Source organism: Mesocricetus auratus, unplaced genomic scaffold, assembly GCF_017639785.1.
Source record: "Mesocricetus auratus isolate SY011 unplaced genomic scaffold, BCM_Maur_2.0 Super-Scaffold_100676, whole genome shotgun sequence".
In the NCBI taxonomy this organism is placed as follows: Eukaryota; Metazoa; Chordata; class Mammalia; order Rodentia; family Cricetidae; genus Mesocricetus; species Mesocricetus auratus.
The window spans coordinates 118,605,956-118,627,270 of record NW_024429266.1 but is presented as its reverse complement, the minus strand read 5'-3'; the positions used below and the strand labels follow the sequence as shown (position 1 = coordinate 118,627,270).

The following is a 21,315-nucleotide window of genomic DNA, read 5'->3' as shown; positions in this document are numbered from 1 at the left end:
CCCCCCCCGTTATCCCCTCATTCCCCCAGGGAGGGTGAGGCCCTCCATGGGGGTGTCCATAGTCTGTCATTTCATATAGGGCAGGACCTAGACCCTTCCCCAAGAGTTCAGGGTGAGAGTGCACCTCACATTGTTCTATGGGAGTCCAAAGTCAGTGTGTATACTTGGGATGGGTACTGATCTGCTGCCCAAGGCTCAATAGGTTCCCTAGGCCTCCTCACTGACACCCAAATTCAGGGGGTATTGATCAGTCCCATGCTGGATTCCCAGGCTGATGCCTGGGATTCAAGAGTTAACCTTTGTCTAGTCAGTTGTTTCTGGGGGTTAAACCAGCCCAGTCTTAATCCCTTTGATCATCAGTCCTCCCTCTCTGTTACTGGCTTTCTTGAGTTCAGCTCAGTACTTAACCAGCCACTAAATGAAGTTTCTGTTTCCCAGACTCTCTGGCCATAGGATTGTAGGCTGGCACTCCCCAGATCTATGTCTGAAATCCATATATGAGAGAGTACATGCCATGTTTCTCTTTTTGTGACTGGGTTACCTCACTCAGGATGGTTTCTTCTAGTGTCATCCATTTGCCTGCGAATCTCATGATTCCATTATTTTTTTCTGCTGAATAGTACTCCATTGTGTAGATGTACCACATTTTCTCTATCCACTCTTCGGGTGAGGGACATCTAGGTTGCTTCCAAGTTCTGGCTATTACAAATAAAGCTGCTATGAACATAGTGGAACAGACATCTTTGTTGTATGAATGGGCATCTTTTGGATATATGCCTAAGAGTGGAGTTGCTGGGTCTTGTGGTAGGTTTATTCCCATTTTTCTGAGGAATCTCCATACTGATTTCCAAAGTGGCTGAACCAGTTGGCACTCCCACCAGCAATGGAGGAGTGTTCCCCTTTCACCACATCCTCTCCAGCATAAATTGTCATTGGTGTTTTTGATTTTAGCCATTCTGACAGGAGTGAGATGGTATCTCAGAGTTGTTTTGACTTGCATTTCCCGGATGGCTAAGGATGTTGAGCGCTTTCTCAAGTGCCTCTCAGCCATTTTAGACTCCTCTATTGAAAACTCTCTATTTAGTTCTGCAGCCCACTTTTTAATTGGGTCCTTTGCTGTTTTGGAGACTTGCTTCTTGAGTTCTTTGTAAATTTGGGAGATCAACCCTCTGTCAGATGTGGGATTAGTGAATATTTTTTCCCATTCTGTGGGCTGCCTTTTTGTCTTGCTGACTGTGTCCTTTGCCTTACAGAAGCTTCTCAGTTTCAGTAGGTCCCATTTATTAATTGTTGATCTCACTGTCTGTGCTACTGGTGTTATGTTCAGGAAGCTGTCTCCTGTACCAATTCGTTCAAGGGTACCACCCACTTTCTCTTCTAAGAGGTTCAGTGTGGCTGGATTTATGTTGAGGTCTTTGATCCATTTGGACTTAAGTTTTGTGCATGGCGATAAACATGGATCGATCCGCATTCTTCTACATGCCAGTCTCCAATTACGCCAGCACCATTTGTTGAAGATGCTTTCTTTATTCCATTGTATATTTTTAGCTTCTTTGTCAAAGATCAGATGTTCGTACGTGTGTGGGTTAATACCCGGATTTTCAATTCGATTCCATTGGTCTACCTGTCTATTTTTGTGCCAATACCAAGCTGTTTTCAGGACTATAGCTCTATAATAGAGCTTGAGGTCAGGGATGGTGATGCCTCCGGACGTTGCCTTGTTGAACAGGGTTGTTTTGGCTATCCTGGGTCTTTCGTTTTTCCATACAAAATTGATTATTGTTCTTTCAAGGTCTGTGAAGAATTGTGCTGGGATTTTAATGGGGATTGCATTGAATCTGTAGATTGCTTTTGGCAGGATTGCCATTTTTACTATATTGATCCTACCTATCCAAGAGCATGGGAGATCTTTCGATTTTCTGAGGGCTTCTTTAATTTCTTTCTTTAAAAATTCAAAGTTCTTACGATACAGGTCTTTCACTTGTTTGGTTAGCGTTACCCCAAGGTATTTTATCACTTCCACATTCTTAGGAGTCATGGAGACTAGCTTTGAGGGTCTGTGTGGGACGGGGCGGGATGTAAAGACATGGAAGTTAATGGAGATATGAGAAGGAGATCCCTCTCCCAGGAATCTGGTGGGAGCCTTTAGTCAGCTGAGAATCAAGGATGCCAACACAATTAATGTTCGATTAAGGTCTCTCTCCTTTCCAAGCTATAAAAATCTACAATTTTCTAGTAATCTCATTGGAAAATCCATTGGCAATTTATGATGCCACCTAGGCTTGCTAGTACCTATCCAGGTTGTTTGACACAGAACTATTATTCTTCTTGAATCACTGAGCAGGCCCTCTCTGTGTTGGCAGCTAGTAAATCTGGGGCCAGGGTATTGTGAAACACCATCACTGTCAGAGAGTGTTGCTGCCTTTACAACTTGTGCCAAAGAAACAAGTGCTCTGAACTGCTAGCTTACACAGTGCAGACATTCTCCTTTTTGGACTAATATGACCTCCAGGACCAAGTCCCAAGCTACTGAAAAGAAGGGGCAATGAAGCCAGCTTAATTCATTTCATTCTCATTTTGGGTTAAACATTATTTTTTCTTCAGGGGCTGGAGAGATGGCTCAGAGGTTAAGAGCACTGGCTGCTCTTTCAGAGGTCCTGAGTTCAATTCCCAGCAACCACATGATGGCTCACAACCATCTATAATGAGATCTGGTGCCCTCTTCTGGCCTGGAGACAGAACACTGTATACATAATAAATAAGTCTTTTAAAAATTAGTTTTTCTTCAAGTTTTTGAGAAAGGAGAATTGGACAGGGGTACTTTGAAAAGGGAAATCAGGTAGTGGATAAGCTATGAAGAATAAGTAGATAAGTATGAAGAATCCTTACCCAGTAGGAGGGAGATGTAAAAATGTCTCAATTCCACATAAAACGTAGATGATAGAGGGTGGGTCAAAACAAGGAGAGGAGCCAGCGAGAAAGCCAACTGGTCAAAAGACTCTCTCTCTCTCTCTCTCTCTCTCTCTCTCTCTCTCTCTCTCTCTCTCTCTCTCTCTCTCTCTCTCGTTTATTATTTGCAGTGTGTGTGCACATGCATGTGTGTAACTATGCTTGCCATGATCATGTGTGGAGGTTAGAAGTCAATTTTGATAGTGGTTTCTTCCCTTCCATCTTGTACCCCAAGGCTTTCACTCAGGTCAGTAGGTGTGGCAGTGCCTTCTCCTCAGCCATCATTCTGGCTCCTCTTTTTGTTTTGAGCCTCCCTCCCTCACCAAACAGTGTCATGCTGGTCCTAAGAGTCTACATGAGCCATAAAACCCTCTGGCGAGAATCCATTTCCTAGGATTACCCTATTTTCTACAGTATTTCTTTTTAAGAATTAAATCTATTTCTTGACAATTTCATGCGTGCGAATATGTAATTCATTCGGATTATGCTCAATATCACTGTCTCTTGCTGCCCCCCCCATTCTTGTTACACTCCCTCGCCTCCTTGCAGGGCCATTGTCCTGCTTTCCGGGGGCCTTTCATGTCTTCAAGACCACATCATATGGGAGACTCTTACACATTACCGAGTTCAAATCGATTTCTTTGTTTTTCAACCAAAATGGGTGGTATCTTCAGCAATAGCATCTAACCATCTAGTTCTGGAAAGTAACCAAGAGCAAAGGCAAATGCCCATATTATTTTTAGGGTAGAGGGACTTTCTAACCAGTGACTAATAGGGGAGTACCACACATGTGACATTGGGATTGTCACTCGATTACCTGTGACTTCTGGAATCAGTGTTATTCATTCACGTAGAGTGCTTCTGTTCCAATTCTTTTTTTAAGTTTTCTTGGTAAACTTAAAGAATATTAGATCTCCCTGTGACTTCTTCATGCATCTTTAGTTTTGGTCACACAACCCTATCCTACCCTTCCTCACTTCCTTACTAACCCCTTTCTCATTTAAACCTTAACACTCCCAGTATTCTCCCTTTCTACTGTCATTTCTCATCTATCCTATTATCAGCCTCTCCAAAATCAGGCCTCTTCCCCCAACTACATGGTTTCTTTCCAATTTTCTGGTCTCCATAGACACTCCAAACTAAACACACAACTGTAAAAATTCAAATTAGAGAGAACTATAATACTTTCCATTTCCATTCATTTTCCTACAAACACCATAATTTCCTTGCTCTTTACATCTGAATAAGATCCCATTTTGCATATGTGCCACATTTTCATTGCCCATTCATCAGTTGATGGACATGTAGGTTGGTCCCATTTCCTCACTACCATGAAATGAACATGACTATGAGAGTGTGGTATGATATAGAGTCGTTTGGGCAAATACAGAGTGGAATATCCAGATCATGTACTAGATCTAAGTTTTAAGTGTTTAAGAACACTCTATGGCTACACCTCTTTGTACTAACAGTGTCTGAGGGCTCCCTTTCCTCATAGCCTCCCCAGCATTTCTGTCATTTGTTTTTTTGTTTGTTTGTTTGTTTGTTTGTTTTTGGGGGGTTTTTTTGGTGATAAAGACTGGATGGCGGTGGGACTGAGTCAAAGCAGTTTTAATCTGCATTCCCCTGTTGGCTAAAGACGTTGAACTTTTTTTTCTTGATGTTTGTTTGCTATTTGTATTTCTCCTCTTGGGAACTCTTATTCGGTTCTGCAACTCATTTTTTTCACTGAGGTATTCTTTTTCTCCGTGTTTAGTCTTTGTGATTCTTGTCTGTCACAGACACTGATCTTATGTCAGATGTGTAACTGATGAGGACGTTCTCCCATTCTGTGGGCTATCTCTTCAATTCATTGTTTCCTTTGCTGTACAGAAGCTTTATAGTCTCATGAGGTCCCACTCGATGACTTATTCCTCAAGTGACTGGACTTCTGTTCAGAAAGTCCCTCTTCCTGCCTGTATCTTATAGTGTACTCCCCACTCTTATCTCTGGCAGATCCAGAGGTTCAATGCCTTTGTTCAGGACCATGGTCATTTAGAGTTTGTTTTTGTGCGAGGTAAGAGATAAGAATCTACATTATCCAGCATTAATTTTTGAAGATGCTATGATTTTTACAATGTGAACTTTTGGCAACTCTTGATGTGGGATATCCTTCTGTATGCTGAAAATATGTCTTGCTTTTATTGTTTGATAAATAAAGCTGATTTGACCAATGACCAGGCAGAATAGAGCCAGGTGGGAAATCCAAACAACAAAGATACAAGAGAAAGAAGGCAGAGTCATGAAGCCTCAGAAGGAGTTAGATGCCAGAACATTATCAGGAAGCCATGACCACATGGCGATACACAATTAGTAAAAATGGGTTCATTTAATTCTGACAGATAGTCAGTAATACGACTGATTCATTGGCCAAACAATCATAATGAACATCAAGCCTCAGATTATCATCTTATAAGCGGCTGTGGGACCAGGCAAGACACATAAAAGTTTCCAGCTGCAAAACTTTGCCAAAATTCAGGTGGCAGTAGTTGTGTGAATTTATAGCTACATCTTCTAGTCTATTCCACTGATCTGTGTTTCTGGGGTTTGGCCAATACAATAATGATTTTATTACGATGACTTCATAGCACAACTTGAGATCAGGTGTGGTAACACCTCCAACCACATTCGTACTGCTTGGGACTGCTCTCGCTAAATGCAGTCTTTTGTGCTTCCGTGTGATTGTTTCTTTTTTCTTTCTGTGGAGAATGATCCTGGTATTTTTTTTATTATGATTGCATTGAATTTACAGGTTGTGTTTGGTAGGATGAGTACTTTCACAGTATTTATTCTCCCAAGCCATGAGCATGACAGGGGCATTCCCAGCTTCTAGTGTCTTCTTCAACTTCTTCCTTTAGAGTTCTAAAGTTTTTTTGCTTTTGCTCCTTTTTTTGGTGTTTTTTTTTGTTTGTTTGTGTGTTTGTTTGGATTTTTTTTTGTTTTGTTTTGGTAGAGATATTTAATTTTGTTGGTTAAATTTATTACAAGATATTTTTGTGACTATTATAAATGAGGTTGATTCTCTAGTTTCTTTCTCAGTCTATCAGAGTCAGACTGCAGGTTTTCACTGTTGGTATTGTTTCCTGTCATTTAACCAGAAGTGTTCATCAGCCCTAAGACTTTTCTGTTGGAGTCATTACGATCTCTTAATAGATTAAGGATACTTAAGACTTCTTTTCCTATTAGTATCCTTTTTATTTCCTTCTCATGCTTTATTGTTGTGGTAGTTTGAATGTAATTGGCCCTCATAATCTCATAGGGAGTGGCACTATTAGGAAGTGTGGCTTTGTTGGAGTGGGTATGGCCTTGTTGGAGGAAGTGTGTCACTGTGGGGATGTGCTTTGAGATTTTCTATGCTCGGGATACCACACAGGGTCTCGGTCAACTTCTTGTTGCCTGAAAGATGCAGGACTGTCAGTTATGTCTGCCTACACACCACCATATCATCCCACAATGATGATATTGGACTGATGCTCTGAAATTGTAACCAAGTCACCCCAATTAAATGTTTCATTTATAGGAGTGGTTCCTGGTCATGATGTCTCTTCACAGCAATAGAAACCTAATTAAGACAATGGTGTTGGCTTGAAAGGTTGTGATACCTTTAGGAGGTGGAAACTTTTAGAAAAAATGGGTCATCAAGTGTGAGCCTTGGGATTTTATAGCCTGGTCTCACTTTTGGTCTCTTCTCTGCTTCCTGACACTGTGTTCCCAGCTGTCTTGTGTCCCTACACTGTTCCTTCCCTACCACGATGAACTCTATTCTTTCTTAAACAGTGAGCCAGAATGAACCCTTCCTCACTGCACTTGCTTCTTGTCATGTGTCTGGTCACAAACAATGAGAAAAGAAGTACAATGAGAGAAGCTAGTCACTAGTTCCTAGAAGTTGACTTCGGGGAAGTTACAGAGGCAGTTGCCAAGCAGTGGTCAGCAAGAAGGTTGTACTTCCCTCTGTTGTTCACTGTCTGATACAGTAGACAGATGTCACAGGTTGACCACACCTCTCAACTAAAACTCAAAGGAAAACAATGTGAAGGCAAGAGAGAAGCCATATTTTATTAATATATCTATGTCAAGTTTTATTCATTCACCAGCAGCTGTCTCTTATTTATCGCAAGCTGCTGTTTAGATGACTGCACTTCCTATGTGGCCCCTGACATAGGATGTGTCCTGCAGATGCCTCCACCATTTCCAACTTTACATCTTGTGCCTCTTGCACTTCCCAGGACCCAGCTCTCTGACCTCTTAGTCCCATCCTCTGGACAAATCTATATGCCTTGCCCAATGGTTCTACTGGGGGCCTTTTCCCCCAGGGTGATCAGAATACTCATGATCTACATACCAAGCTGATGTTTGTGGAGGGTTTCTCCTCCTTCCATCTCCTAAAGTCTCCTAAAGGTTATGATCTGTTCAAGCTCCAAGGAAGTGCTTGAGGATTGTCACAGGATTTGTCTCCTTCCAGAATTCTTGCTAGAGCCATTTGTAAAGACAACATCATTTGGAGCAGGCACAAATCCATAGTCTGATGGAAGGGTCAATGTTTCATGAACTACTGACGTCTCCAGAAGGCAAAGGCTAGACCTCTGGGAGCAGAGCAGAAGAAGACAGCCTAAGAGTCCTTGTACCTGTCTCTTTCCTCAAGGCCTGGTTATATGGTTTAGTATTAAGTTTAAAAGTTATAGACATCCTGAGTAAGATATGCTTACTGAGGAAATACTCAAAGCACTTCTTGGGTTAAAATGACTCTTATATTTTTGGTTGTGAGCCTAGCTTTTAATGGCTGAGCCATATCTGCTCATCAAATTCAAACAGGAGAGTGGTGAGTCATTATTCCTCTGGAAAAAAACAGGAGTCTCTGAGTTCATATTTGTATAAGATAATAAATGAAAGGGAAGGAACATTTGAATGTCAGCCAATATAACTGGTGCATCAACATTTGGCAACAGTAATAATAATCATTCACTTCAGTAAGAATAATCAATAAGTGGTGATAAAACTAGTAGATATGTAATGTCTGCAGACAAAAGGTACCTATGTGAAAGATATCTCTGAACTACAAAGTGAAAGTTGATAGCATAAAGTTAATCAGTACAACATTAAGCAGATGATTGAATTAACCATTGCCTGTAGACAGAAGTTTCTGTCCTGCCTGGTCCCACAGCCATTCAGTCCCAAATAAACACACAGATGCTTATATGAATTATCAACTGTTTGGCGGATGCCTCAGGCTTTTTATTGGCTGGTGCTCTTTTAATTATTAGCCCATTTCTATTCATCTGTGTATCTCCACAGATTTTGGCTTACCGGTGATGCCTAGGCCTCTTTCTTCCTTGCAGCTACATGGCATCTCTCTCAAGACCCACTCTCTGCATCCCCCCACCAAGAAGGAAGCCTATAAAGGTCTACTCAGATTAACAAAAGCTGATTTAAGATGTGTGTCTAACTACTTAATGTCTTTACTAACTGTTCAACACCAGGCTTCTAAAAGAATTTAGATAAGTAACAATATATGTTTGATAAATAAGGTAATCTAGTTTTATAAATATCTAATGTCTACTCATGCTCACAGTAATATTTGTCTACCTTCACTGTCTATGTTCACTTTGACATGTTAAGTAGGCACCTCAGTCATTTGTCCCAGTTTGAAACCTAACAGTACCCTTGGGGGGCATCTGATGCCATGCTCCAGGTGCAGTTCTGTGTGTGACCTCCAAAGGTACTAGAGTTTAGTGCCCAAGCCACTCCCCTGACCCACAAATGCAATGGGTTTGAGTGCCTACACATGTCCCCTTCTGGTCTCCTGCTGGTCACTGAGGTCTAATGGCTCTTTGCAGACCAGGAAGTAGGCCAAGATTAAAGCTGACACCTGGGAACAGAGCTGGATGGCTGACCCAGCAATACTATGTCCACTGGATGGCCAGAACTCACCACTCCATCTCCAAGAATGAGTACTCTAGAGACCTACCATGAACAGCAACCACGGTCAAAGGAGCTTGACTTCCTGGCCACTGGCTTGTCATGAACCCTGACTAAGTCAATGCTGGACTTCAGCATCCTTCCATTTAAAATAAGAGTTGTAAAATCTCCCACAGTCAGAAAAATTTGGCACCCTTTAGCCAGGAAATGGCTCTGACTTGGCCACACGGGCAGAAACTCATCAGGCCTGCTGCCCTTGAAGTGGGAAAGACAAGAATGTTTTGCTTGGGTCTACATAAACAAACAGTTCTGAGTCTGTGAAGCCCAACAGCCTGGGGCCTCCACAAGCACAGGGTCACCCAGCAGTCACTCAACCAGCTTCAAGGAGCAGGACCAGGATTTCCCAGCAGGCAGGAAACTGCTATGCTCATGTTTCATAATTCAAGGGGACTATTAATAAAGAGATTGTGCTGGCTAATTCTATGTCAATTTGACACAAACTAAAGTCAAGGAGGAGAGAACCTCAGTTGGGAAAAAATGCTTCCAAAAGACCAGTCTTTATAGACACTGACCCAGAGAGGCTAAGTAATGGGAAGGCTCAAGGAGGGATTTCCCCTGGGAAAGGGAAATAGACTAGATTTTAAGGGTGGACTTGGGGCAGGTGGGGATGAGAAGAGGATGGATCGGATAGGGAGGGACAGGATGGAGGAAGAGAGACAACTAGGATGGAGGGGGCATTTGGGGGTCATGTGAAAACCTAGTGCAATGGAAACTCCCTAGACTCTCTAAAGGTGTCCCTGTCAAAGACTCCTAGTAACAGGGGAAAGGGAGCCTGAATAGACCATCTTCTGTAACCAGGCAAGGCTTCCAGTGATGGGACTGGAACATCAATCCAGCCACAAAACCTATAATTTATTCTGCCTGTAAGATGTGCTGGGGTAATGATGGTATAGAACTTGTGGAAATGGCCAACCAATGACTGGTCCACTTGAGGCTCAAACTGCGACAGGGAAAAAGTCTTATATACTCATAGACCAGAATCTAGCCCAACAACTGATGGTAGCAGATTCAGAGACCAGAACCAAACATGAGGTGGAGCTAGGGGAACCCTGAGGAAGAGGTGGAGGAAGGATTGTAGGAGCCAGAGGGATCAAGGACACCTTAAGAACATGCCCAAAGAACCAGTTAAGCAGGGTTCATAGGGGCTCACATAGGCTGAAGCACCAATCACAGAGCCTATATGGGTCTGACCTAGGTCCTCTGCATATTACTTACTGTTGTGTAGCTTGGTGTTCTTGTGGGACTCCTAACAGTGGGGGGCTGACTATGATTCTTTTGCATGCTCTTGGAACCCTTTTCCTCCTATGGGTTGCCTCGTTCAGACTTGTTATGAGGATTTGTGCCTAGTCTTACTGGAACGTGTTATGCCGTGTTCAGTTGATATCCCCAGGAGGGATATCTGAAGGGAAACAAAGGAAGAATAGATCTGGGATTAGAGTGCAGGTGGTGGGTAAATACATAAATATAATCAGGCTGTAGGTAAGTCTGTGTGGCATTTTCTTAATTAGTGATGGATGGGGGAGGCCTAGCCCATTCAGGTGTGTCCCGGGTGCTATAAGAAAGCAGGCTAAGAAACCATGAATAGCACACCAGTAAGCACTACATCTCCATGGCTTCTGTATCAGCTCCTGCCTGCAGGTTCCTGCTCTGTTTGACTTCCTGCTCTGATTTCTTTCTATGATAAATAGTGATGTGGGATCATAAGCAAAATTAAACCTTTTTTCTCCAAACTGCTTTTAGTCATAGTGTTTCATCACAGCACTAGAAACCCTCACTGAGACTCAGATAGTCCTAACCAGGGGCATTGACTGAAATCTTGAGGGGCCTGTTTCAGTCAGGGTTCTCTGTATGAGTGAAAGGGAGACGTGTACATAGGAAGAGCTTTGCTTTGCGCTCTTAACTCACTTGACTGTGGAGACTGGCAAGTCCAAATGTTCATTGTGGCGCTGGTCGGCTGGAGACCGAGGCAAAAGGCCATGCGCTGAAGACTCTCTCTGCCTGGGGAAGCTGGTCTTTCATCCTATCCATCTGTGCCTTCGTCTGATTGGATAAGGCCCGTCCACATTAGAAAAGTTTCCTGCTTTCCTAAAAGTCTGCCAATGAAAATGTAATCCCGTCCAAAACACCACGTCCCAGCCAAGATGACACATAAAATAAACATCCTGAAAATCAGGACTAGTAGCAAAGGACCACTGTCGCCCTGGACTCACCCTCTATGGTGAGAGCACAGACAGCAGCAGAGGGTTAGAGGCCTGATGCTAGCCCTCTCTGGTGAGCCTTCTGAAGGGGGTTGCCCTTCTGTATGCTGTGAATATATGCTTCTCTCATTGGCTGATGGATAAAGATGTTTAGGCCAATGGACAGGCAGGATTTAGCCAGGTGGGAAATCCAAACAGGGTTAGAGAAAGGTAGTAGTCAGAGTCAGGGAGAGACTATGTAGCTGCTGAGGAAGTAAGAGGTCCAGGCATCACCGGTAAGCCAAGACCACATGGAGATACACAGATTAATAGAAATGGGTTAATAATTAAGAGAGCTAGCCAATAAGAAGCCTGAGCCAATAGCCAAACAATTATAATTAATATAAACCTCTGTGTGTTTATTTGGGACTAAGCGGCTGTGGCACTGGGCAGGACAGGAAACTTCAGTTTACAGCCTCCCTCCCAGGTGCCACCCCACCCAGCACCTCATCCCACCTGTATTTACATAACTGATGAATGTGGCTGTACTATCCAGAGCCTACACCATGTGATGGGACACCTCAGGGTCTGTGTTCAATCTTCCCAGAACAATTTGCTCTATTTCCACTGTTTCGACTAGTCCCTTGTCCCTCCAGAGGCCTCTCCCGCTGGCTTCTACCTGCCTCCCCACCACGTTTGCCCTCTTGGTCTCTACGTATTCCATGATTCTAGCCCAGTCAGGTGTCCTCACAGAAGTAAGGAAATCCACTCAGAGTTGGGTCATTCATGGAAATATACTAAGTGTTTTTTTTTTTATATCAGAACCACTGACACTGAATTTAACACTGAAGGATGGTCAGAAATCCTGGCTTCTATCCCAAGATGCCAGTAGCCCCAGATCCCTGCCTGGAATGAACAAAAATGATTACAGACATTGCTAGTGGCTCCCTGATAGGCAAAAATTGCTGCCCTCTGAGAACAGACCCAAGGTTTCTGTTCCTACTGGGACATCTTCTGTACCTTCTAATAATATAAACATTATTTTAGACCTATTCTTATGTTATTTTTTGTGTGTTTTTTGGGGGGTGCTATATTTTGGTTTTGGGTTTTGGTCTTGGTTTTTGTTTTTGTTTTTCGAGACAGGGTTTGTCTGTGGCTTTGGAGGCTGTCCTGGAACTATCTCTTGTAGACCACGCTGGTCTCCAACTCACAGAGATCCACCTGCTGTTAGGATTTCAATTGTTAGGCACCAGGGAATGCAACTAACACATTCAGGTGGCCATCCCAGACCCATGTGAGCACAGGGAGGAAGGGATCTTTGCATAAGTGCTCACATGCAAGTGTCAGGGACAGATGTCACACCTTCAGTCTCTCCGTTCATGTTAACCCACTAGGATTTAGCTTCCTCAGTTCTCAGCTTCAATCCTTTTTAAATAAGCAGAGTAGGTGACTAATTGTACTTTTTACAACTGGATGGGCAGCAGTGCACCACCGTTCTCCTGGAGTAGAAACACCAGAGTCCAGGCTCTGTGAATTCCGGGAAAGGGGGAAATTGTGCTTCCCACAATGAAAAGGGCAAGAATGACGACAAAAAATTGGGTTCTGATCTACATATTGCAGAGATGTTTTCCAAAGCTCTAGATAGCCTGAGAGAAAATGATTATCTTCCATTCTGGGTAGCAGGCCTTTTTCTTCTTGTTTGAAGGATGTTGTCTTAAGGGCATGCTCGGAGATCCAGGGGTAGGATTACATCAGTGGGTCCCCAAGTGTTTCCTTGAACTCACAAGGCAGTGTGTGAGTGAGCATATGATCCACACGGCTGGAGCGCAGAGAGCTTGAGGGAGGGCTCAGAGTGATGAACAGGGTGAGGCTTGTCATAGGTCTGTGTTGCCACTTTGGGCATGGGGCATGGGGCCTTGAACATGAATCTGGAGCCTCTGCTACTGCCAGAGTGACCTTGAACATGACGCTGCCCCCTTCCTCGTTGTTGAGGGGGCATCCACCTTACAGGTTACTATGAAAATGACAGCAGACTTCTGCCCCATACTAAGTGATCAGTGTCATGAACTTTGCCCATGCTATGATGCCTGCAGCCTCTGCTTGCCCTCTGGTAACCTATTCTGAACCAGAAGCTCTCGCCCTTAGATGACTTTTGGAAAGAGATGTGATAAGCTTTTTTTTTTCATCTTGTGATCATTGCAGAGTGTAAGAGTCTATCTATCCTCTGCCAGCTTCCTTTGCCTTTGTGGTAGCAGCTGTGCTGACCTAACATAAACCAGGCACCTGGGAAGTGGGAACCTCAAGTGAGGAATGGTCCCATCATGCTGGTCTGTGGGGTTTTCTTGATTAATGATTGATATGGGAGGGCCCACGGCACTGAGGGTCATGCCACCTCTTGGCCAGTAGTCCTGGGTTGTATAAGAAAGCAGGCTGAGCAAGCCAGTAGGCAGTGTTCCTTCAAAGTCTTCCCCTGCTCCTGCCTGGGTTCCTGTCCCGACTTTCACAGAAGATGGACTGATCAGGAAGTTGAAGTCAAATGAATCCTTTCCTTCCCAAGTTGCTTCTGATCATAGTGTTTATTACAGCAACAGAAAGCAAGCTGGGGCATCATCTTTCAAAGCAACCAGAACAGATCACGCCAGATCCATGAAAGCTAATGATCCTGGGTCAGGAGAGGGCAATGTGTGCACGAGCGTGCATGCGTGCATGCGTGCATGTGTGTGTGTGTGTGTGTGTGTGTGTGTGTGTGTGTGTGTGTGTGAAGCTCTATGCAGTGTGATGACACTTTCTCGTGTATGTTAGCACTTTTTCAATTGTTTGTCCAAATACAGGGCTTGGCCAACACAGGCCTAGTGACTTAGGGAGGTGCTGTCAAAGTTTACTCCTGAGCTAATAAAAAAGAAAACATTAAGCCAAGTGAGAAAACAAGATTAAAAGCCCTGGGGAATCATTAACTCAGTTAAAGACAAGCGGCTTGCAAAGACAAATCCACTGAGTGCAGTGGAGAAACTTTGACAATCTCAGGTCCTACTCCCCCATCCCAAGGAGCACTTCTGCTCTGCTTCTTGTTTTGTTTGCAGATGCAGGAATGAAGCCCGGGGTGTTGAATGTGTTGGTCAGGGGACCTGGCCCTGAGTCCCCACCCTCTACTCTCAATCCCAAGGGTGAAGAAGCATCGCTGAATAGACCTTGATCTCTCTGGTCTATCTCTTTGTCTTTGTCCCTCTGCAATTCTCTCCCTTTCCCAGTTCCAGCGGTAGCACCTCCAAACACACCACCCTGGGGGACTAGTGATGAGAGCTTCCCGGGAGGCGGGAGGGGGTACAGGGAGGGGCAGGATGACACACGGCACAGGACTCTAGCATTCTCATCACAAATCCAGCCAGGAATCTGACAGCAGCACCCTGATATCATCCACAGGGACCCTAGCTCCTCCCTGAAAGGGGAGGCCTACTAATAGAGACTATAAAAGGTGTGGTGGGAAGGAATGAGCATTCTGCAGAGGCAAGAGGAGTACAGACAGCTGGAGTGGACTGACCAGAATGGAGGGCAAGGTATACAAGGGAGGTGAGGACTATGAACAAGAGTTCGATCCCCGAGACTACCTGACCACCTACTACAACTTCGACTCGGGCCCCGTGGCAGAAAAGGAAATCATAAAGTTTAGCCTGCAGAACCTCTTCCAGACCTTCTCTGCAGGTGAGTGGCTGAGGTCCCCTGGGGAGGGGCTGCAGCAGTAGCAACATGAAGAGCTCATTCTGTACATACAGATGCTGCAGCGGCGGCCAGCCAGTTTTCTAAATCCACTGTTCTTAGAGATAAGCCAGTGCCAACTGATTAGCGATCAATCCTGAGTCTATCTAGAAGGCCAGACACGCCTCCGTTAGTATCCTTGGGAGGGTTTTGAGAATGCTAGCTGTACCCCAGTCCTAGCTTTGCTCCCCATTCCTGTCAACCAGAGGCAAAAGGCTACTGCCCTACCCAGAGGGCACATCCTGATGAGGCTTGGAGTTCTCCACACTCTCAGCAGGACCTGCCCCTGCTGTCTCCACAGGAGGTGTAAGGGGCAATGTCCTGATCGACATTGGCTCTGGCCCCACCATCTACCAGCTGCTTTCAGCATGCGAGGCCTTCCGGGAGATCATCGTCACCGACTACACCCCACAGAACCTGCAGGAGCTGCAGAAATGGTTGAAGAAGGAGCCCGGGGCCTACGACTGGTCCTCCATAGTGCAGCACGTGTGTGAGCTCGAGGGAGACAGGTAACGGCCCATGCCGTCCACCTACCTCATCCTTCTCAGACAAGGTCCCTCGGGGCAGCACAGGAACCGCTACCCACCTCACTTTCCTCCTGGTCTGCCTGCACCTCATGAACTTACAAGCCTCCCTCTGGGCCAATGCAACCTCCAGTCCCAGCGCTGCCCCAAACTGTCTGATCCTGCTCTCCCTTTCTCTGTGCCTGCTCAAACCAGCTGTGACACCAGGCTTCTGCGTCACCTTCTCCACGAAGTCCTGACGGCTGTACCGGTTCACACCACTCCCAGTTCAGAATGGTTCAGTGTCTCCTTTGATGCTGGCAGACATACTTATCATGGAAAGACATGCTGTGAGGCACACCCCACACTTGTCCCCTCAGCACTGTGACAAAGCCCCAGAGACCAATAGCAGTGGTCTTCTTCAGGTCCCGTGTCCACTTTGGTTCACAGAGGGTATACGCCCCAACTGGAGATGCAAGGGTCAGGGATTCTGATTATACTGCTGGGGAAACTGAGGCCCTGGCTTGGAGAGGGTACTCTAGCCTTCCTCAGAGCAGGGTAAAAACCAGGTCAGCATTTCTGCCCTGATCCTGGAACAGAGGACTGACCCTGTTACAGTCCAGAACAGCCTGTGGTGGTCACAGCCAGAGGGACATTAATTACAAGGGCCTTAGAGTTAGTCGCATCTGGGTATGAGTCAGGAGAGAGCCCCATGGAGTTCCTGTTACATGAAGAGACAGCCACGTCATTGTAGATTGAGGCAGGCAGCGTAAGGTGAGAGAACAGACTACAGCAGGGACAGGAGAATAATGCTCTGAGCTAAAGGTGACCTCTCCCAGGAGCTGGGGCTCCTGAGGGAACGAGGGCCACACCTCAGAAAAACATGGTCAGGCATCAGGGAGAGCCACCAGTGCCACAAACGGGCACCTCAAGGCCGTGGTAAGACTGATATAATGACACAGAATGTGTGTGTGTGAGTGCACGTGTGGGTACACGTGTATGTGTGTGTGCATTTATGTTTGCATATGTGCGGATGCAGCGTGAATGTGTGTATGTGCACGTGCATATGTCTATTTGTGTGTAAGTGTATGTTTGTATGTTAATGTGCATATGTATATGTGTGCATGTGTGTGTGTACAATACATGTGTTTAAGTATGCATATGTATGCAAGCATGTACACATGCACGCAGGTACATGAATGGGGCACTTATTCCACAGTGGATATGTGGAGGTCAGAAGACAACATGTGGAAGTTGGTTCTCTCTTTTCTTTTACATTTTCTTTTCCTTTCTTTTTTCAAGACAAGGTTTCTCTGTGTAGCTTTAAAGCGTGTCCTAGAACTCAGTAACTAGGCTGGCCTTGAACTCACAGAGATCTGCCTGCCCCTGCCTCCCGAGTGCTGGGATTAAAGGTGTGCACCACCACTGCCCGGCTTCTCTCTTTTCAACGTGCAGGTACTAAGGTTATGAGCTTTAGTGGTAAGCCCCTTTACCAACTTAGTCATCTCACTAGTTCAGACCCTACACCTTTGAAAGAACTACTCCATACCCCAAGAAGAGAGTGTCAAATCCAGTAAGAGCGGCAGGCGGCAGGGCCACCTCCAGGAGTGACAATAACTAGAGAAATCATGGAGGGGCTTGGGTGATGCTGGAGTCTGTAGCCACTCTGTGTGTCTGGTTAGCCACTGACTAGTGGTTTAGATGCAAAGGGAAGTGAGGAGCCGAGGGTGACCCTAAGGTCCCTGGCCACAGATGCGGGAAGGAGGCAGAGGAGGAGAGCATTTAGACAGCAGGTGCCCCTGGAGCGCTGTGACTGGAGCTGCTTCTGTGACATGGCCATGGAGACTCTGGGGCAGCAGCAGGGTATGACTGGGAACTCGGGTGGGAGGGAGAGGTCCCTGGATGGCCAGAAGAGTGGAGGCTCATGACAGCAGAGGTCAGAAGGAGGCTACCAAGGGAGGCAGGAAAGTAAATACCATAATCATGTGCCCCCCCAGGAAGCCAAGGAAAGAACACCTTTGCAAAAGCAGGGAGCCCTAATGGGGGTGAACCTAAAGCCAAAACACTGAAAGTAAGCCACGCACCGAGGAAGGAGTGCTGCAGGATTCTGTGTGTATAGCTATCCCAAACTGACAAATCCAGAGACCCGACATCAAGTGGGCACTACCAAAAGGCTGCACCCGGCGGTCACTGGTTTATGCTACTCAGTGAGTTCAAGGATTCAGGAGTGAGCTTTTGCTTTGTTTTGCATTTTTGTTTTTGTTTTTGTGTAGTTTTATTTTTTTGAGACAGAGTCTTACTACATAGCCCAGTTAGCCTTGAACTCATTCATGACCCTCATGCCTCAGCCTCCCGAGTGATGGGATACAAGCACCATGTCCATGTGAAGTCCAGTAACTCTGTATGAGGTGAAAGGGAAGGTTTACAAATAGTCGGCAGTTACACAGCATTATAAGTGCAAGAAATGCCACAGAACTGGACACAAGATGATAAAAAGCAGCTGCCATACAAAACGGCACATCCCTGAAAGCCCAGCTCTCAGGAGGCTGAGACTGGAGAATCATGAGTGTGAGGCCAACCTGAGCTACAGAGTGAGTTCCAGGCAAGTCTGGAGCACACAGAGAGAACCTCTCTCCAAAAAAGCAAGGTTTTTTTCAGCTTAAAAAAAACAAAAATAAAGAGGATGGTGAGGCAGCTCAGTCATACCGGACTTACCTTGCAAGTGTGAAGATCTGAGTTCAGTTCCTAGAACCCACATTTTGTGTTTGTGGTTTTTCGCTTGTTTTTTGTTTTGTTTTAAAGCAGGATGGGGTGGCTTTGTGCTTACAATCCTAGCACTAAGCAGGCTGAAATAGGAGATCCATGGAGCTTGTTGACCAGCCAGCCTAGCCAGCTTGCCCAATGAGACACTCAGTGTCAATAAAAGAGAGAAAACTAGACAGCTCCTGAGGAGTGAAGGACACCATGGCCCGCACACATATACAAACATTGGCATGTGCATTTTCACAGACGCGTGCACCCACGCTCGTAGGTGCAAACAAGATAATAATAACAAAATACACCAAAAAATTTGAAAGAGTGAATCCAAGGAAGGAAGAGAGGAATAACTCAAATACCAAATGCGCTGTCCCTGGTGGCTGTCAGCAGCTTTGAGCCTCAGTTTCCGTCTGTATGGCAGTGGCATGGTTGTAGGGTCAGAGAAAATTGCAACAGCCAAAAAAGCTACTTTTCATTATTACTAGTTTCTCTCCTTCATTATATTGGTTCACTGCAGTCACGCTGCCGGTGATAGTCACCACAGTACCTCTCTGATCCTCTCACAGAAGCAGGTGGCAGGAGAAGGAGGCCAAGCTCCGAAGGACAGTCACTCGCGTACTGAAGTGTGATGTGACCAAGTCGCCTGCACTGGGATCAGCTCAAGTGCCGCTGGCTGACTGCGTGCTGACCTTTCTGGCCATGGAGTGTGCCTGTCTTGATGTGGATACCTACCGGGCAGCCCTGCGCAGACTGGCTGACCTGCTGAAGCCGGGGGGCCATCTGGTGACCATGGTTACCCTAGGTTTCCAGAGCTACATGGTGGGCCCCAAAAAGTTCTCTGGGGTCTGCCTGGAGAAGGAGACGGTCGAGAAGGCTGTTCAAGATGCAGGCTGCCAGGTGCTGAAATGCAACTGTGCACCCCTCAAATACTCACAGGCCTGCTGCGAGGGTCTCTGCTTTATAGTTGCCCGCAAGGGCTCTGGTGCCTGACGTCACCGGCAGAGAAGACGCCTTCCCTGGGGAAGTTATAGCAAGTATTTATAAAATCTTGCTCCATGGCTTCCTAACACCGGTCATGCTGCTTCTATCTATTACCTGGTCACAAGGTCACAAGGAAAAACCCCCAGGTTCTCTATTTTCAGCCCCAACATCCATCCTCCTTGCTCCTTTCCTTACCCTGAGTAAAGCTAGTTAAAATAAAGTGATTTCTCTGGGTTCTGTCTTGGGATAGTCTTTCCCAACAACAGTTGAGAATTTGGCTGCAAAACATGCATCTGGGAGCAGATGCTGTGAACACAAATGCAAGCATTGGAGCAGACAGATGGTGGCCTGGGCAGCACCAAGCCCATTCCCCTGAGGCAACCAGAGCCAGGGCTAGTCTGGGGCCTGCAGGGGGCGTTGCCTACTAAGGAAGTTGCCATGCTTGCCAATTTCACTGCCAGAAGCAGCTCTTAAGTACTGAGTAATCAAGAGTACTTGAGTACTCTGCAAGTGGCTTCAACAGACTTGCAGGTGCCAACCACAGTTAGTCTGGCCACCACGCCCAGGTTCAGGAAAGAAAATGTTTGCCATGTGCTAGCTGGAGTGTGGATTGCTTCTGGGCACCCTGGCCCTTCTGTGGGAGAAACGGAAGATGGGACCTCAGATTTCATCGTCAGAAGGCACCTTCCAGAGCTGGGTGACTACACAGAGGTGTGAGGAAGGGTCTCTCCATATCTGATGGTTTGATGAGTCACAGCAGGGTCACATAGGGGCCTGATGCTGGAGGCAACAGAGCTTCAAGAGTGGCCAGCTGAGTCCAGCCAGTGGGACAGGGCAGAAGGAGGGCTGATCCACCCACGTGGCCAAGAACACAAGCCACGCCTTCTGGGAAGGCCTAGAGACATATTTCTCGAGGGACGTTCACGAGGGAGTAAGTCCTCCATGGCGGCTGTACTCACTGGCTCCACTGGAGCTGGTCCTAGGGCTGAGAGCAGTTGTGCTCTACCGAGGGAAGTGATACCCTTTCCTACCCTGCTCTGGCACACATGACGGCCCTGGTAGCTCTGTGAATGGAGCACATCACTTCCACAATATGTCCGCTCGAATGGCACCATTCAACCCTGCAGAGAAGCTTCCCAGTACAAATGCAGCCTCATTTCTACCTTGCCTGAAATCTTGGCCCAGGGGGAGAAGGTTCCAGCTAACTTCTTCGCTCCATCTAACCAGTGTCTATTGAACCAGCGAAGCAAAGTTTTCACTTTAGCCATTCCAGTTTGCTGTTAGCCACAGCCCTGGCTGACCAGAACCACAGAACTAAACTCAAAGCATCACATGAAAGCAATGACAGATCTCTGCTTCCTTCTGAACCTCACAAGCCAGGCCTCTGTCATCTGCATTGCTCTCAACAATCTTGTCTTCCAAGATCCTAGAGAACAGCCCACGGAGCTCCGAGCACTCAATGGCTTTTCCAGCCCAAAGTTCAAATGAGACCACATTGCCCCCTAAAATACACAGTCGGGTTAGTCACAACACCCCACTCCTAGTACCAACTTCTGTCTTCGTAGGGCAGAAACCCAAGGGCAGGAAATGAGCAAAAGCCATGGAGGAGCACTGCCTACTGGCTTTCTCAGCCTGCTTTTCTATATCATCCTGTCCCACCTTCACAGGAGCGGCACCTCCCACTGTGGGATGGACTCTTCCATGGAAATCATTAGTCAAGAAAGTGCCCTATAGGCATGCCCATAGGTGTTGCTGTGGTTTTTCTTGTTCCGTCAGATCCTGCTGCCCTTGTCAGCCCCAAATAAACTCGTATACACTATATAAACAAATATGTTGGCCGATGACTAGGGCTTCTTATTGGCTAGCTCTGTCTTAATTATTAACCCATTTCTATTAATCTAAGTATTTCCACGTGGTCTTGGCTTACCCAAGAATGCCCGGACCTGCTACTCCTTTAGCGGCTACATGGCGTCCCCACCTGGGGGGCTCTCTGCCTGCCTTTCCCAGAATTCTCCTCGTCTCCTAGTCCCGCCTATTTTCCTGCCTCTACTGGCTATTGGCCAAATAGTGTTTTATTCATCAGCCAATAAGAGAAACATACATACAGAAAGAGTGACATTCCCCATCACATAGGGCAGTTTGGTAAAGACATTTTCTCAATTAAGGTCCCCTTTTTTTCA

At 46.0% G+C, this 21,315-nt stretch overlaps 1 protein-coding gene across 1 annotated transcript; it reads left to right on the top strand.

Moving 5' to 3' along the window:
* The first annotated feature begins 14,583 nt into the window (after positions 1-14,583).
* Positions 14,584-19,368, top strand: Inmt (indolethylamine N-methyltransferase). The gene is made up of 3 exons (XM_040739084.1): positions 14,584-14,840; positions 15,196-15,403; positions 18,721-19,368. Exons 1-3 carry the CDS (start codon positions 14,684-14,686, stop codon positions 19,142-19,144), a joined length of 789 nt encoding a protein of 262 aa, XP_040595018.1. The 5' UTR covers positions 14,584-14,683; the 3' UTR covers positions 19,145-19,368.
* The last annotated feature ends 1,947 nt before the right edge of the window (positions 19,369-21,315 follow it).

Excerpts from the sequence above, each read along its gene's own strand:
- Inmt (XM_040739084.1), top strand. The coding sequence starts at position 14,684 with ATGGAGGGCAAGGTATACAAGGGAGGTGAGGACTATGAACAAGAGTTC. Across the intron at positions 14,841-15,195 it reads CTTCCAGACCTTCTCTGCAG|GAGGTGTAAGGGGCAATGTC; the intron begins GTGAGTGGCTGA and ends CTGTCTCCACAG. Across the intron at positions 15,404-18,720 it reads TGTGAGCTCGAGGGAGACAG|AAGCAGGTGGCAGGAGAAGG; the intron begins GTAACGGCCCAT and ends ATCCTCTCACAG.